A 14,178-nucleotide genomic window follows, 5' to 3' on the forward strand; every position below is an offset into this window, starting at 1 on the left:
AGGGTGCAACGCTGACAAAAGGAGAACGAGGGGATGGCATCATTCAAGTCAATCCTGCAACGTAAATCGGCCGATTCACTGCGTTCCAGCGTCTTTGAGCTTTTCTGTGTTATGAGGGTAGATACCACCCCTCCAATCGATTGCGGTATCATCACAGGGGATGGCAGAGGGAGTGCAGACGCCTGGCGCCAACGCGACTATTGGCGCCGACGAGCTTTTCCTCCTGCAATATTTGGCTCCAAACGACAATTTTTTTTTCATTTTAAACATCACAGTCAAGCTCATTGTCTTCGAGCCCCTGCGAAATTAACATACCAGCGCTGATGAATAATTTATGTCTATTAATTAATAACAATGATGAAATTGCTTCCCAAAAAAATTCAGAGTTCCAGGCGGAGAAAAAAAATCGATAAAAATTCTAATTAAGGACTTTCCAGTATCTTCAACGATTTATCAATTAAATTACAGCAATAAATAAACAATTTAAATAAAAAAATCATAAGGAGTTATCGTCATTAAAATTACGTTTATGCTCATCATAATTTAATCCAGTGGGGAAAATAAGGAATATTTTAAATGGAAATGAATCAAGAAATAATTATAATACAAAAACCCAGTGAATTGGACTTTACTTTCTTTTATTATTAATATGACACGAGGAAGCGACGTCCGCACTCTAAACACCGGTCACTAAGCCAAAGGATATCGTCATCTATCGACACAGAACTCTCAGTTCCAGTAATCCATATAATCCAATAATTTTCTTTTGCTTTTTCAGTTCCACTTATCGTCGAGTGGAATTCAGTGGTACCTTAAGGTGAATATTCTCCTCCTGCAATTGCTGAGTATTTTCATTCTATCCGTCCCACACCAAAATCCGCACACAGTAAATCCACGGAATAATCTGAAATGCAGTTTCACAGGTGGAAATATGAAGCTCGTAAATCATGAATGGGAGTTAGCGCTCTATTAATTACAACTGTAGCAGTTCTCATCGCGACACTTTCAGGGCTCGGTCTTTGGCGTCGATTCAAGAAATTGATGATTCGTGAGGAAGAGCTAAAAGGTAAGACAAATATTTGTAATTTTGTCATTTATTTTTAATTTCTTCAGTGAAAGGCAGGGAGTGAGGAGGGGGGGGGGGGTTGACGCCCCAGGACCTCGCTTCCCCGAATTTAAATATTTTTGACAGTGTGACATAAAAGACATAATAAAATGCTGCCATTTGCACATAAATCACGTATTGCATTCGCAATTTTTACGAAATCCTCGTGGAGGACAAATGCGTGAGGAGATGTGGAGGGGTAAAATACACGATGAATAACATCCTCATAGGGTGGGTAGGGGGAGGGTGATAGGGGTTGGATAGGGAATGTCGAGACGCTTGGCGCCACATTGCCGCGACCCAAATAACAATAATGCTTTCATGTCGGGTACCGATGGACGTTGGGATGCTGAAGCCGTTTTAGTAAGTCGTAATACTGGTTTTGATACTCACCCTGGGGCGATTATATGAAATAATGGCCTAAATGTCGGTCTTGGCATTGTTCTTGGTCATAATGAAGCTCTTCGGATTTGACTGTGCAGTTTTAGCTCTGAATCTTGTCGTATCAGAAATAAGCGATCGATGTTATTTTCTAAGACATCCTCGAAAAATGGAATGATCCCTAATTCGGGGGCTTTTAGCTCCGGGGCCCGAGGGCCCAGGAGCCGAGAAAAACGCGAAGAAGGGAGACACCGACTTTAGAGAATTTAATTGAATGTATTGTGATGTGATTAGGAGGAAACAAACGTCTCCCAAATTCTGGAATTGATCCCTAAATCGTCCTGAATGACAGAGATTATAGCAGAGATTGCTGATGCTTATGGAGTAGGTTCAACAGCGAAATATTGTAGTGGTGGTGCATGAACGACGATGAGGAATGTGCCTGTTGGTAAGGTATCACCTGGGAGTCCATGGCAGGCCCTTTGCGATTCCTATAAAGCTCCGGGAATTTTCTAAAATCGAAGGGTTCGTTTTTCTTGGCTCCTGTGCCTCCTACTGCCAGCACAGGTAGCTGCGTTGTCCGTTGTCGTAATACCTTACCAACAGGCACGTTCACGTTCGTAGTTCATGCGCCACCACTACCAAATTTAGAGGTTAGGGCTGCTCCATAAGCATTAGCAATTCCTCGTATAACCTTTGTAGACGATACCCAAATGTTCTAATGCTAAATCATTAGGCAGTCGATTCCACACCTTCTAATGATACGTACGTCCAATAAATTTAGTTAAAAACCAGCTCATCTACTGTGAATATATTGTCGACGTATTGTTGACCTAGGTGTGGTGGAAGAGTTTAAGTTAGGTGGTTCCAGATCAGCTGATCTTCACTGGTGACGAGTGGCAAAATCATGTTCGACAACGCGGTGGAGCCCCACAATGACGAGGAAGTGGAAATGGACGAGGGAAATGGGGAGAATGACACTGAAGAAGGTAAGAAGGTCTGGAGAAGGTCCAGAGGGTCTCTCTCCCCTGACAGTCTATTTTCCAAGGTGACAGACACTTGACAGTGACAGACAACACCATCGTTAAAATAAATCCCTCATAATTGTAATTAATTTAGAGAATGTCTATTTCTCCAGAATTTCAGTCGTTGAATGCACAGCTGGACCAGCTCAACTCTGCGCTGGATACGATGGAAATGAAAGCTGATAATATTCACGCTGAACTAGTGGAATTATTGAAATCCAACCAGGAAACGAGAAAGCAGTTTCAGGATAGTGTGAAGAGAGAGAAAATATCCCCAGACTCCCAGCAATAATTACAAACGAACGTAAAAATATTTTCCATTCCCTCAATTATTAATTTAGCTCTATTGAACTATTTCAGAGATGTAATTGAACCAGAGTAGGAATTGTATTAAAAAAAATTGTGTTTATGATTTTATGGAGTAGTTTCTCATATACAGGACTAGAGTTAAAATTTAAAAATATTTAAAACGATAATTATGGTATACGAGGAAATATTTTATTGTTAAGGCTTGATGCAAGTACAATAAAAATAGGATCTGAAAGTACAAAAAAAGTTGGCATAATTTAAATTTTCCATTTACGGTCAGGAAAATTTTCCAATGAACAAAATTTGGTTAAATATTTAGCTCTGATGAATTCAAAATGAAAAAGTAAAAGCAGAAAACATCAGTTCCTCGAATTTCCTGAAGTCGATCTCCTCGATCAAGTGGACATTCGGCTCGTTCTGCTGGAGGTGATCCAGCACCACCTGGCCCCTTGTCCTCGTCCCCCGGAGCTCGATGTCTGCGTGATAGTCCGTTTTCTTAATCACTAGGTCGGGATTCAGGAGAACAGCTGCTGTAAAGGCATCACAGGGTCTGTAGAACTCTTTTTTCGTCTGTTTTAAGTAGACTCCCCCTTCCACTTTATTTATCAGTTCAACTACTTTGGTGAGCTCCTTCCCAAGGATATTATCCCTCCAGTGCTGATTAATAATCGTTATTTATTGTTACTTGGCAATGAGAATGATATAAGATAATAATTGTACTATACGTGATCCTCAGATATTCACAAGGACTTTTTCTAGAAATTTATGAATCCTTTTTGTATTCTGAATTCGTTCTTACGTGTGTTATCGTAGATTTAATACATGTTTCCCATGGAAGTAACCACAGGGGTTTGATATTACTCCCCAGAACGATGTGGACGCTCTCACAATCTGCGAAGAAATTGAATTCCGCTTGGCAGGAGGCGTTTCCTACAGCTGAAACCAAAAAACAATTAAACATTCCGCCTCTTTTCCTCGAGTAAAATTAAATGACCTGTTGAGTTGCCTCCCATGATGTAAAATTCCTTGATAATATCCAGAATTTCAGGGTAGACTTTAATTGCAAGAGCGATGTTCGTGAGGGGACCCAAACAAACAACAGAAATTTCATCTGCAGGTAGAAATAAAATTAAGTTTTAAATATCTAAGAGAAAGTTGAGGGTTTCTATGTTCAATTGCTGACTCACTGGGATTTTCAGTTATTAATTTATGGATAGCCACAACTGCGTGTTCCAGCTGAAGTTTACTGACGTCTGCAGTATTCGTGAAAACATCTCCAAAGCCATCACGCCCGTGGTAACGAATTTCCTCAGCTTTTTTCGATGTCTCTGCAGCGATGAGAGCAGAATGCGCTCCTTTATAGACTGGAATCTACAAGCGGTGGTATTCTTTTGCAAGTGGTATTTTTAAAATTTAATTTTCGTTTGGATAAAAATAGAATAAAAACTCCTTATCAATATAGAGGTAATTTAATAACACAGGAAAATCAATTATCATTCGCCACAAAAATAAGAAAGAGCGATTGATTGTGATGAAGGTGAGCTCATTAGCTTTCACATTTAAAAAGTAAAGTTGAGGATTTGAAAAATTAAAAATCAACTTACATCAAGTGCATTACAAGCTTCAAGCGTTCTAAAAACATTGTTCACGACATGATCGACTTTTACATTCCCATTCACACACGTAATAGCTTTTATTTCTACTTGGTTCTGTTTGTGTGCTGCAATCAACAGCACCAGAGCGACTGCATCATCATACCCCGCGTCGCAATCCACGATTACTTTTTTCATCTTGAGAGATCAATAAAATTCTCTGGCAGTCGAAAATCGATGCTAGTGCTCGTAAAATTGAAGACAATTTATTCGCTCGGATTCCATCTCGTCAGTCCTTTATCAACTCAGTTTCGTAATTAATCCGATAAGAATTAATGTCTCCGGTCTGTCATAACACTTTTAAATATCGATTGATTTTTTAACTAATATTTGAGCAGCTCAAATCGTCATTTATTCAACAATTCTACGACATTTTACCAAAAATTTCATCCAATAAATTTTTTTGAACTTTTTTTACAAAAAGAAACGAAATAACATGAAAACAATACTTCACGACTTCGTTGGTGGACTAATTCTTTAATTAGAGTTATCGCGTATTTGTTTGATCAATAAATGCCTGATACCGCAGATTTTAGATTTACAACTCTTTAGCTATTTCTATGTGATCAGCAGGAAGCCAATGAAATGTCTAGACTCTTTGCGAAACCCAAACAAGTGTTTGCAGACCTCGAGAGAAGAAATAATAGGGTTGAGAACACCGAGATAGCCTAGACCTCTGACGTAACGAAGAGGGTTCGATCCGCGTTAACCTCGATTTATCTCGATATCGACTGATTTCAGGAGAAAATATGAAGAAACTTTTTTTGTAGAGAAATAAATTCTGCGCAAAAAACGTTCGGCATAATTTATCATAGAATTAATTGGTGCGGAGATACTGCGCAATTAAGAATTGAGAATCAATTTCTCGGGGTGATTGACTCTACTGCAACGGAGGAGTCTCTGTAATTTTCGTGAAGTGGGTGGGGTGTTCCGGGTGAGGTTAGGATCACGGATGTCTCCGGTGGCCACCACGTACCAGTACAACGATCGAAGTCTTCACTGAAAAGCCACTGAAATTTTCATCTTCAAATGTTAAAAGACGGAAAGTCAATTAATTTTGGAGAACGATTTCCCTGTCTTCGGGAGTGAATCAGTGACTTTGGGGTTTCTTCAAGGAAATCAAGGGGTTTAGAGGGCTGTTGAGGGCGGATAGAGGAAGATGGATGAGGCGAAGTTCCTGAAACGGTGAGAGAATTTTTTTGACAGAGAAAATCAGGAGTTTCAAAGTTTTTCGAGCACTTGAAAGTTTATTGGGGTTTTCTTTCGGTTTAGGAAGGTTAGGTCGGGGACACTGGATGTCCACCCCACGGAGAAGGCTCTGGTGGTCAACTACGATGTGGAGGCGCTGATTCTGGGGGAACTAGGGGACCCCATGCTCGGGGACCGCAAGGTAGTTAATTTTTTTGGAATTTATGAAAGTGAGATACTTTTGGTTTCTTCAAAACTAATCTCGTTTTTAGAATATGTATTTATTAGTCCAAATCTACCAAGTCAGTGAGAGAATCATAATTTTAATTTGCAGGAATGTCAGAAAATAATCAGACTAAAGAGTTTAAATGCCGATACAAATGTCTCGCTGCTCGCTAAGGAAGTTATGGAGAAGTGCTCCTTAATTCATGAGTCCAAGCTCCACGAGGTAGAGCAATTGATCTATTATTTAAAGAACAGGAAGGTCAATACCGAAGGTAAATGTCCCAATTTCTCTCCAAAACTGGTTTCTGGTTTCCCCAGAAAAATTAAACAGAAATTTCATAGAATTTAGGGCATCACTTGATTGTAGCCACTCCATGTCTAGGTTTTGATGGCACTTTCCGCCCACCCAGGCCCACCTCCTCGACCTCCACAAGCCTCCCTGGATCAGAGAATGGAGATCAGGAACGTGCGGTTATCTCCAACGTCGACAGCTACATAGAGCTCCTCTACGAGGAGATTCCAGGTAAAGTAAAAGGCTCAGCCCTGATCCTGCAACTGGCAAGAGTACCAGACAACCTCCTGGAGCTCACGAAAAACGAGTCTCTGCTGAGTGCTCTGGCGAGGGTCCTCAGGGAGGACTGGAAACGCAGCATAGAACTCTCCACCAATATCATCTACATCTTCTTCTGCTTCTCAACGTACTCTCAATTCCACAATATTATTTTGGAGTACAGAATTGGCTCGTTGTGCATGGAGATCGTCGACTTTGAACTAGTGAGATACGATCAATGGAAGGACGACATGGAGAAACGTCGTCGTCACTTTGAAACATCTACAGGACTCGTTCTCTTCCCCTCCACGAATGGCGAGAACAACGACAAGAAGCTCAAGCTGACAGATGACATCTGGAGTACAGAGGGCCCCCTGGACTACGAGCTCAAGCGTAGGTCCGCTGAGGTCCACCTGCACATCACCGAGGGCGAGATAAAGCGCCTCAAGGAGGACCTGGAGAAGAGCCGAAAGAAATTCAAGAGCCTCACGAAGAAACAGGAACAACTGCTGCGAGTTGCCTTCTACCTGCTGCTGAACATCGCTGAGAACACTGAGGTCGAGAGGAAAATGAGAAAGAAGAATGTCATAGGGATGCTGATCAAGACCCTGGACAGGGTCAACACTGATCTTCTGATTCTCGTTATAACATTCCTCAAGAAGTTGTCGATATTCCGGGAGAATAAGGATTCAATGGCTGAGGACAACATCGTCGAGAAGCTCCCCAGACTCCTCCAGAATAACAATCCTGACCTGGTACTGAGCACTTTGAAGCTGCTGTTCAATATCTCGTTCGATGGGAAATTGCGGGGCAAGATGGTGAGAGTGGGACTTCTTCCTAAATTGGTGAAATTGCTTGGGGCCAGTGATTCTCAGAGCAAGAATACTATTCTGGGACTGCTGTATCATCTCAGCATGGATGATAAGGTTAAGTCCATGTTTGGAAACAGTGACTGTGTTCCCATGGTGACTGACATGATCCTGGAGGAGGGGGAGGAGAGGACCAAGAGGGAGCTCATCGCACTCTGCATCAATTTGGCTTGTCATAACAGGAATGCGCAGATCATGGTGGAGAACAATCGACTGCAGGGGCTCATTCGAAAGGCTTTCAAGAGCCAGGATGCTTTGATTATGAAGATGATTCGGAATATTTCACAGCACGACAATACCAAAGAGCATTTCGTGGAATTCGTTGGAGACTTTGCCATGGCCCTGACTGAATCAGACTCTCAGGACTTCATCCTGGAGATCGTGGGAGTCCTGGGAAATTTGGTGCTTCCAGATTTGGATTATGCCCAGATTCTCCAGCGCTGCAATCTGATCCCCTGGATCCGAAATAACTTGGTCCCTGGGAAGGTTCAGGACGATTTGGTGCTTGAGGTTGTTGTGCTCCTGGGGACTGCAGCCTCCGACGAGGACTGTGCGAGGCTCCTCTGCAAGGCCGACATACTCTTGTCGTTGATAGAACTGCTCAAGGCCAAGCAGGAGGATGACGAGATCGTATTGCAGATTATTTACGTTTTTTATCAAATCGCCATGCACGAGTCCACGAGGGATTATCTGATCAAGGAGACTGGGAACGAGGCCCCAGGGTATCTGATTGATCTCATGCATGATAAGAATCCAGCTGTCAGGAGGGTCTGTGATGCTTGTTTGGATGTGATTGCTTTATGTGATAAAGACTGGGCAGCTAGGATTAAAGTCGAAAAATTTCGATCTCACAATCAGCAATGGCTGGAAATGGTGGAGTCCATTGCAATAGACAACACAAATCACTTAATCGTCGATGAGGATGACAGTCTCCCGCCCTTCATGAGCGGAGACCTTCTCAAGCACACCATGCTATTCTCCTCTGGTAACTCGACTTCCTTCATCACTGATGATGGAGATTCAACCATCAGAGGGGGGTTAGACTCTTCAGATAATTCTAGTCGCCCTGCGAGCCGCTACAGTCGAGACTTCGACGACATAACCGACCTAATGGCTCGTTCCAAGTCTCGAATGTCTGTTGGCTCAGGCATTGAGGACCTCTACCACAATTCAAAAGTGAAATTCTCAGAGTCTGACAACTCCCACGTGCTAATATGAGTAGACAATCCAGGTAAAGTGCTTAATTTCCACGAATCTTGCTGAATTAGCTTCAATCGAGCTGTGGCGATAGAGAGCCCAGGTCTATGCACAATTTGTAGAAATTCAATTTTTTTATTGATCTCTGAATGTTTTGTTGAAAATAGTGCCTTTACGTTGTCAGATGAATCACAGTCTCGTTTTTAATGTCAGGGCTTTGTAAGAGATACTCTCACATTCATGGTACTAGTCAAAGTATTATTTAAGGAACTATTTACCTGGGGAATAATTTAATTGAATGAGAAAATTAAATTCCGGTTATGATTGGAGAGTAAATCATTATTGAAAATGCCAGGAAAATTATTTGATTCAAATAAATTATTCAATCAGGCACAAATGCGTATTAATTCGTAGGACAAAAATTAATAGAACAATCTATTATAAAGGACTGTTAGTTTAATTACAAGTGAAAGAATTTTGTTGAATTATGTTATCATTCAATACAATTCTTAAAAGAAAAGAAGATTTTTCTGTTGAATTCCATACGCATCAAGTATTAAATGAATTTTAGATCACTGCTGTCGTTTCGATATTACGCAATTCACGTGAATTATTTATTAAAAATCCACTGATCTCATGTATTTATCAATGTGTATTATAACTAAGTACTTAAAAATAATTTAATTAAACTTATGAACTGTTTAAAAAAACACTAACTCCATTATTTTTCCAAAAACCGAATTTATTGAACATTCCGGGGTTTATTGTTAGAACTAAGACTCTTGTTGATTAACTTTTCGCCCGTTTCCTGGAACACAATGGTGTAATTATTGTCACCATCTGTGTGGAACGAATGCTCCTTGAGACCCCAGCTGACTGGACTGTCGGCAAATCCTTGGACGTGGAGGCTCACCCAGGAACTGTGACTCACGTGATTTTCAATTTCTTTATAAATTTTTTCAAGCTTCTTTCTGCTGAATAATCCCGTCCATTGTGCGTGCAAAAGGTCACCCCTGGGGGCGTTGGGGGAGGGCGATATGTAACTATTGACATAATTCTCTGGATCTTCATTTGTCCTGGAACACAAGAGATTATCACTCGTTTTACCACTTCACTACTGAATTATCGTTCGGCCGAATTCAAGGGGGAAGAAAATTACTCACACATCTCCCCCAATGCTGAAGATCCCTAGCCACTCGAGAAATCTTTCATAATCGCATTCTGAACCCACTGATGGTATCCTGCAATCACATTCTAATATCTCCGAATACTTCGGACGACACAACGACACTTTGTAGCCCTTCTGGTGAAACCAGGCTGCAGCCGACGATGGACAGACATTTTTCTCTGCAAAATATTAATTAAAAAATTAATCCTACTCTATCGATCTGATTGTGGTCACAGTTTTGTTCAACTTCGTCGAGAAAATCGACAAATTCTCACCTGAGGGTTCCCAAATGAAGATGACGTCAAACAGTCCCTCTAGATTCTCCTCCAGACATTTCTTTACCCTCTCGTAATTTTTTTTTCCCGGCGTAAACGTGTCCTCTCTCAGATCCACCTGAACGACTGTGTAAACAGTACAGTACAGCCAACGAAAAATTGTCGGAACAGAAATGAAAAAGATAATGAAAGGTACGACTCAACTCCAACGTCAAAAAACATTTATATACAAAATAAAGTAAAAATAACAAAATTGGAAGCGTCATCACAGTCCACATGTACAAATTCCTCGAAGACTAGTGTATAAAATACGGTATAAATATTTAAATTAGTACCAGCATTCGTTATCACTAACATTAATGGAAAACAATATTCAGTGGCACCTCAGTACAGCTGATATCTACGTCACAAATAAATCGTAATTTTTCGTTACGATGAAATTATCACAAATTTAAGGGGATGCAGCATTGGCCGACAATCCTCATCATCATAATAAATATTTTCAGCACTTAATAATTGTCCGTACAATTGTAAAGTAGCAAAATGACTTGAATAAATTGTGAAATTGTTGGTAATAAAACACTTCGATAAAATATTCGATAAAGTTGAATTATGGCTCCTAAATTCGTTGATTCTTTCGATATTCACCAAATAATTGATTTTTTTAGGTCACCCAAGTACTTCGAATTCAATTTGATAGATAATTGAATAAAAATCAATTTTCCATCGAGAAACCATTTGTGGAAATCGATTTCGATTCTCAAAAATTACTTTCAAAATAAATTAATCATCAAAAAAAGTCAAATTAATTTCTAATCGTTCCCTTCTCCTTCAGAAGGCAAATCACATTATCTTAAGTCAAGGTCTATGAACTTCCTCGCCAGATCATCCCCCCGACCCGAGCATTCCCAAACTTCTTCATCCTGCCACCCTCAGCTGCTCCTCGCTCCACGAAAAGAGCTTCAGGCAAGCGACAGAGTGGGACTAGTATCCAAATCGACATTATTGACCCTCAGTTCCTCCCTGAAACTCTCCAGCTCCCCCTGGGTAACCCCATGCCAGCCTTCGAGCTCACTGAGTCGTCTCAACCTCTCGCAATTCTCCATAATCAGTCTCACAGTCCTCATGGACAAATCACCCCCATAAAGAATCTTCATCTCCTCCAATTCCCTCATCTTATTAACCGCAAAGACCTTCTGCATCGTCACATCGCCGACCCCCGTTGAGGACCCCAGCTGAATGAACTTGATCCTCTGGCAGTTGCTCATCAAGAATTCTAGATGACAGCTGGCGCAATCCGCCACACACTTGAGCCTCTCCAAGACTTTGAAAGGCTCGATCTTCAGCGCCCTAAACTGGGTGGACAATCCCTCAGAGAAATCACAATTGTAGAACGTCAGACTCCTTATCCCAGGACAGTACTGACTGATGAACACCAGAGCACTCCTGTCGATCTCCTCAACGTGCTCCAGATGGAGACTCTTGATCCTGGAGTTGGTGAGCTCCAGAAGATCATTAACCTTATCTGCATAGAAGTCACAGGACAGAAGCTTCAGCTCCTGCAAATGGTGCAAAGCCGACAATATCCTCAGATCCGTCCTCTCGTCGCACATGATGGAGATGCTGGTGATGAAGGGGCACATGTCGATGAACAAGAACAAATCCTCAACAGTAACATTTCTAGTTTCAAGGACCTTAAGTGCCAAATTCTTCTCTGAGTTGTGACTTATTTCCTTGAGGGGGATGGACTCAAAGACTTCCCCCATGTCATCACAACGTCCAATATTCTCCAACCAGGGCAGACCGATGAACAGATCGACAAAGCCACTGATGGAGACCGAGGTCCTGAAGAGTTTCACCTCCCTCAAGTAATGACAATTGAGAATTGAGGGAATACTCCTGTCCGTGACAGATCTCGACGCTATAACGTCAAGAGCTCTGAGCTTTTTGCAAGTTCCACCCACGACGAAGATGATGTTGTCGGTGCAGTCTGAGCAGAGGGTGAACGACAGGAGATTCGGCATATGGGAGACGCCATTGATAATCAGCTTCTCGATCTCCGACGTACGCCAGCCAGCTGATCCCGAGCCGAGGTCCAGCACCTCCAGCCCAGACATATTGTGAAGGTTGTTGTACAGAACATGTCGCATTATCTTCGGCCACTCCGTGAACTCCATTGACCGCAGGTTATGGTGCAAAAGGACCTCGATCAGGTTCACGAGGACGTTCACCTCAGTGAGGAAGACATCGGCCGGTAGATAATCGTAAAAATTTCTGCGTTCGTTTATCAGGGCCTTTATGGCGTTCAGGGATTTCAAGGCCATTGGATTGTACAGATGCCAGGGGATGCTCGAGCTCAGGCGGTGTTTCATTGAGGTGAGGAGGCTTTGAAGGCGTTTTAAACCCCCTCGGGGGTCTGTGTATGATTGCTTGATGATTGGGGTGACTATTGATTTGCCGAAGGCTGTTACGTATTCGCCGATGGAGCACAGTGCGAGCTCTTGCAGCGCAGGCACTTGATGCTTCCGGGGCATTTTTAGACAGGGGGGGCTAGAAAAGGGCGGATGAACCATTAGAATGGTTGGGACTATTAGAACGAATAATTTTTCAGTTAAATTAATGGCCTCATCAAAAAGGTTGTTCATGGGTGTTAATTGAATTAATATAATGTCTTTTTAATAGTCAATGTAAATTCAGTCCACGAAATTAATTGGTCGTTAATGATATCATGTCGATGTTTTCTCAAAGCCATTGGACTTTTTTTAAAACAAAGTCTCCGTTTTCTAGTAAATAATTTCAACTTTTGTTGAAATAAACAGATATACCATTCATGAATTTTTCCCTAAATCAGCTCATTTGGGAAACAATCGAGGTTTTTCATCAGAAGGAAATGGATATGATTCACACCTTTTCCTCGATTCAAAAGGAAAAAACAACATTCAAAAGACTCACCAAACCGAGAACTCCTGGATCTATCGAAGTACGATTGCTTCCCCTCTATTCCCAGTCTTTGATAGTCCTCGACTCCCAGGGAGAGCACCAGTTGCCCTTCCGGAGTAACGCAGATGCAGTTTTCAAGATCAATCCTCGTATTTATCGACAACAGGGTTAATTCTCCTGAAAATACCACAAGTGTGTGACACAACGATGGAAACTATCCAATTCTAGTGGTCAAGGACATCCAAATAGTTCGCCCAGTCAAATAAATCTTCAAGACGAATGGCTGTCCATTCTCAAGACTCCTCCAGACTCATTAAAATGAGAAAGGGATCAACTCTCAGAAAAAACAATTCAGTGACGAAAAAAAATTATTTTCGTAGGGATTTACCTTTCTTGACAAAAGCCTCGACAAACTCTTTATCAACAATTTGCGAGACAGGCAGACCCTCGACTTTGTAGTACTCACTGTCCTCTAGGATGCAGTCAATGATATCCACGGGAAGTTTTCTCTTGCGAGGAGCAACAACAGACACCTGGCAACAATCCAGAACCACAAATAAAGCGAAATTGAGGGATTACGTAAAAATCGAAAAATCTAGTCGCAATAATAGAACGCTTAACAAATGGAAGACAAAGAGACTGGGATAACACAATTGGTTAACTAAAATGTTATGACTTCTGTCTGGGGACGAATGACTTACCGAGTGATTGTAGTAATGACTACTAATTGTCAGGGGGATTTCCGGTTTACTCCAACGTGCTATTTCATTGTGATTCTGAGGGGCCTTCAAGTCCCACACTTTTGGACACAACATTGGTGCATTGGAGGGACCAATGCCACGAAATAAAACTGCGACGTTTGTTTTGGAAGTGCGAGGGTTAGCGCCTGTCGTGGCGAATGGCTGTGTTGGTGAGGACGAGCGTTGGGGGGAGTTGAGGAGAGTGGAAATCTACAGTTGGATGGACGATCTTGATTACTTCGATCATGTTCGTCAACTTTCCCACTCTTCCTCTTCGCCGTTGGGGCGCATTACCCCCACTATTGACGGACCAAGTGCCCGAAGATCGCCGAACAGACGCCCGTGTCCGTGAAACCGTAAATTGAACACGTGGTGGAGGGTTTTTGACGAGTGAATGTTATAGAGCCTAATGAATCTTTCGTATACAAGCTTCGGTGGCGCAGCCGGCAGCGCGTAAGTCTCATAATCTTAAGGTCGTGAGTTCGATCCTCACCCGGAGCAATTTTTTTTTTATTCAAATGAAAGATTTTCAATCGTTCAGTTTTTTTTTCCGA

General features: G+C 41.8%; 4 protein-coding genes, 1 long non-coding RNA gene and 1 other non-coding gene across 9 annotated transcripts; 3 read left to right on the top strand and 3 right to left on the bottom strand.

Annotated features, from left to right (window-relative positions):
- Window positions 1-627: 627 nt before the first annotated feature.
- LOC135169085 (uncharacterized) lies at window positions 628-1,956 on the bottom strand. The gene is made up of 3 exons (XR_010300159.1): window positions 1,499-1,956; window positions 978-1,059; window positions 628-904 (listed from the first exon to the last, which is right to left on the bottom strand). It is a non-coding gene; the product is annotated as an uncharacterized LOC135169085 (long non-coding RNA).
- A 155-nt stretch (window positions 1,957-2,111) lies between these two features.
- LOC135169083 (bublin coiled-coil protein-like) lies at window positions 2,112-3,066 on the top strand. Of its 2 annotated transcripts, none has more exons than XM_064133803.1 (3): window positions 2,112-2,251; window positions 2,324-2,475; window positions 2,625-3,066. In XM_064133803.1, the coding sequence occupies exons 2-3, from the start codon at window positions 2,394-2,396 to the stop codon at window positions 2,801-2,803; spliced, it is 261 nt and encodes an 86-aa protein (XP_063989873.1). In that variant the 5' UTR covers window positions 2,112-2,251; window positions 2,324-2,393; the 3' UTR covers window positions 2,804-3,066. The 2 variants fall into 2 exon arrangements, with proteins under 2 accessions (XP_063989873.1, XP_063989875.1); XM_064133805.1 differs by having other exon boundaries at window positions 2,115-2,251; window positions 2,358-2,475.
- LOC135169068 (nucleoside hydrolase-like) lies at window positions 2,988-4,628 on the bottom strand. The gene is made up of 5 exons (XM_064133779.1): window positions 4,425-4,628; window positions 4,008-4,191; window positions 3,815-3,931; window positions 3,620-3,756; window positions 2,988-3,477 (listed from the first exon to the last, which is right to left on the bottom strand). Exons 1-5 carry the CDS (start codon window positions 4,608-4,610, stop codon window positions 3,151-3,153), a joined length of 951 nt encoding a protein of 316 aa, XP_063989849.1. The 5' UTR covers window positions 4,611-4,628; the 3' UTR covers window positions 2,988-3,150.
- Window positions 4,629-5,516: 888 nt separating this feature from the next.
- Window positions 5,517-8,787, top strand: Kap3 (Kinesin associated protein 3). Of its 2 annotated transcripts, none has more exons than XM_064133755.1 (4): window positions 5,517-5,657; window positions 5,745-5,862; window positions 5,995-6,157; window positions 6,253-8,787. In XM_064133755.1, exons 1-4 carry the CDS (start codon window positions 5,632-5,634, stop codon window positions 8,520-8,522), a joined length of 2,577 nt encoding a protein of 858 aa, XP_063989825.1. In that variant the 5' UTR covers window positions 5,517-5,631; the 3' UTR covers window positions 8,523-8,787. The 2 variants fall into 2 exon arrangements, with proteins under 2 accessions (XP_063989825.1, XP_063989826.1); XM_064133756.1 differs by having other exon boundaries at window positions 6,268-8,787.
- Window positions 8,788-9,222: 435 nt separating this feature from the next.
- LOC135169062 (ribonuclease P protein subunit p40-like) lies at window positions 9,223-13,719 on the bottom strand. Of its 2 annotated transcripts, XM_064133763.1 has the most exons (6): window positions 13,586-13,719; window positions 13,273-13,417; window positions 12,897-13,061; window positions 9,945-10,070; window positions 9,665-9,848; window positions 9,223-9,577 (listed from the first exon to the last, which is right to left on the bottom strand). In XM_064133763.1, exons 1-6 carry the CDS (start codon window positions 13,697-13,699, stop codon window positions 9,244-9,246), a joined length of 1,068 nt encoding a protein of 355 aa, XP_063989833.1. In that variant the 5' UTR covers window positions 13,700-13,719; the 3' UTR covers window positions 9,223-9,243. The 2 variants fall into 2 exon arrangements, with proteins under 2 accessions (XP_063989833.1, XP_063989832.1); XM_064133762.1 differs by lacking the exons at window positions 9,223-9,577; window positions 9,665-9,848; window positions 9,945-10,070; window positions 13,273-13,417; window positions 13,586-13,719 and adding an exon at window positions 10,149-12,494 and having other exon boundaries at window positions 12,897-13,037.
- Window positions 13,720-14,052: 333 nt separating this feature from the next.
- On the top strand, window positions 14,053-14,125 carry Trnam-cau (transfer RNA methionine (anticodon CAU)). The gene has a single exon. It is a non-coding gene; the product is annotated as a tRNA-Met (tRNA).
- Window positions 14,126-14,178: the final 53 nt, after the last annotated feature.

Source organism: Diachasmimorpha longicaudata, chromosome 14 (genome assembly GCF_034640455.1).
Source record: "Diachasmimorpha longicaudata isolate KC_UGA_2023 chromosome 14, iyDiaLong2, whole genome shotgun sequence".
Classification (NCBI taxonomy): Eukaryota; Metazoa; Arthropoda; class Insecta; order Hymenoptera; family Braconidae; genus Diachasmimorpha; species Diachasmimorpha longicaudata.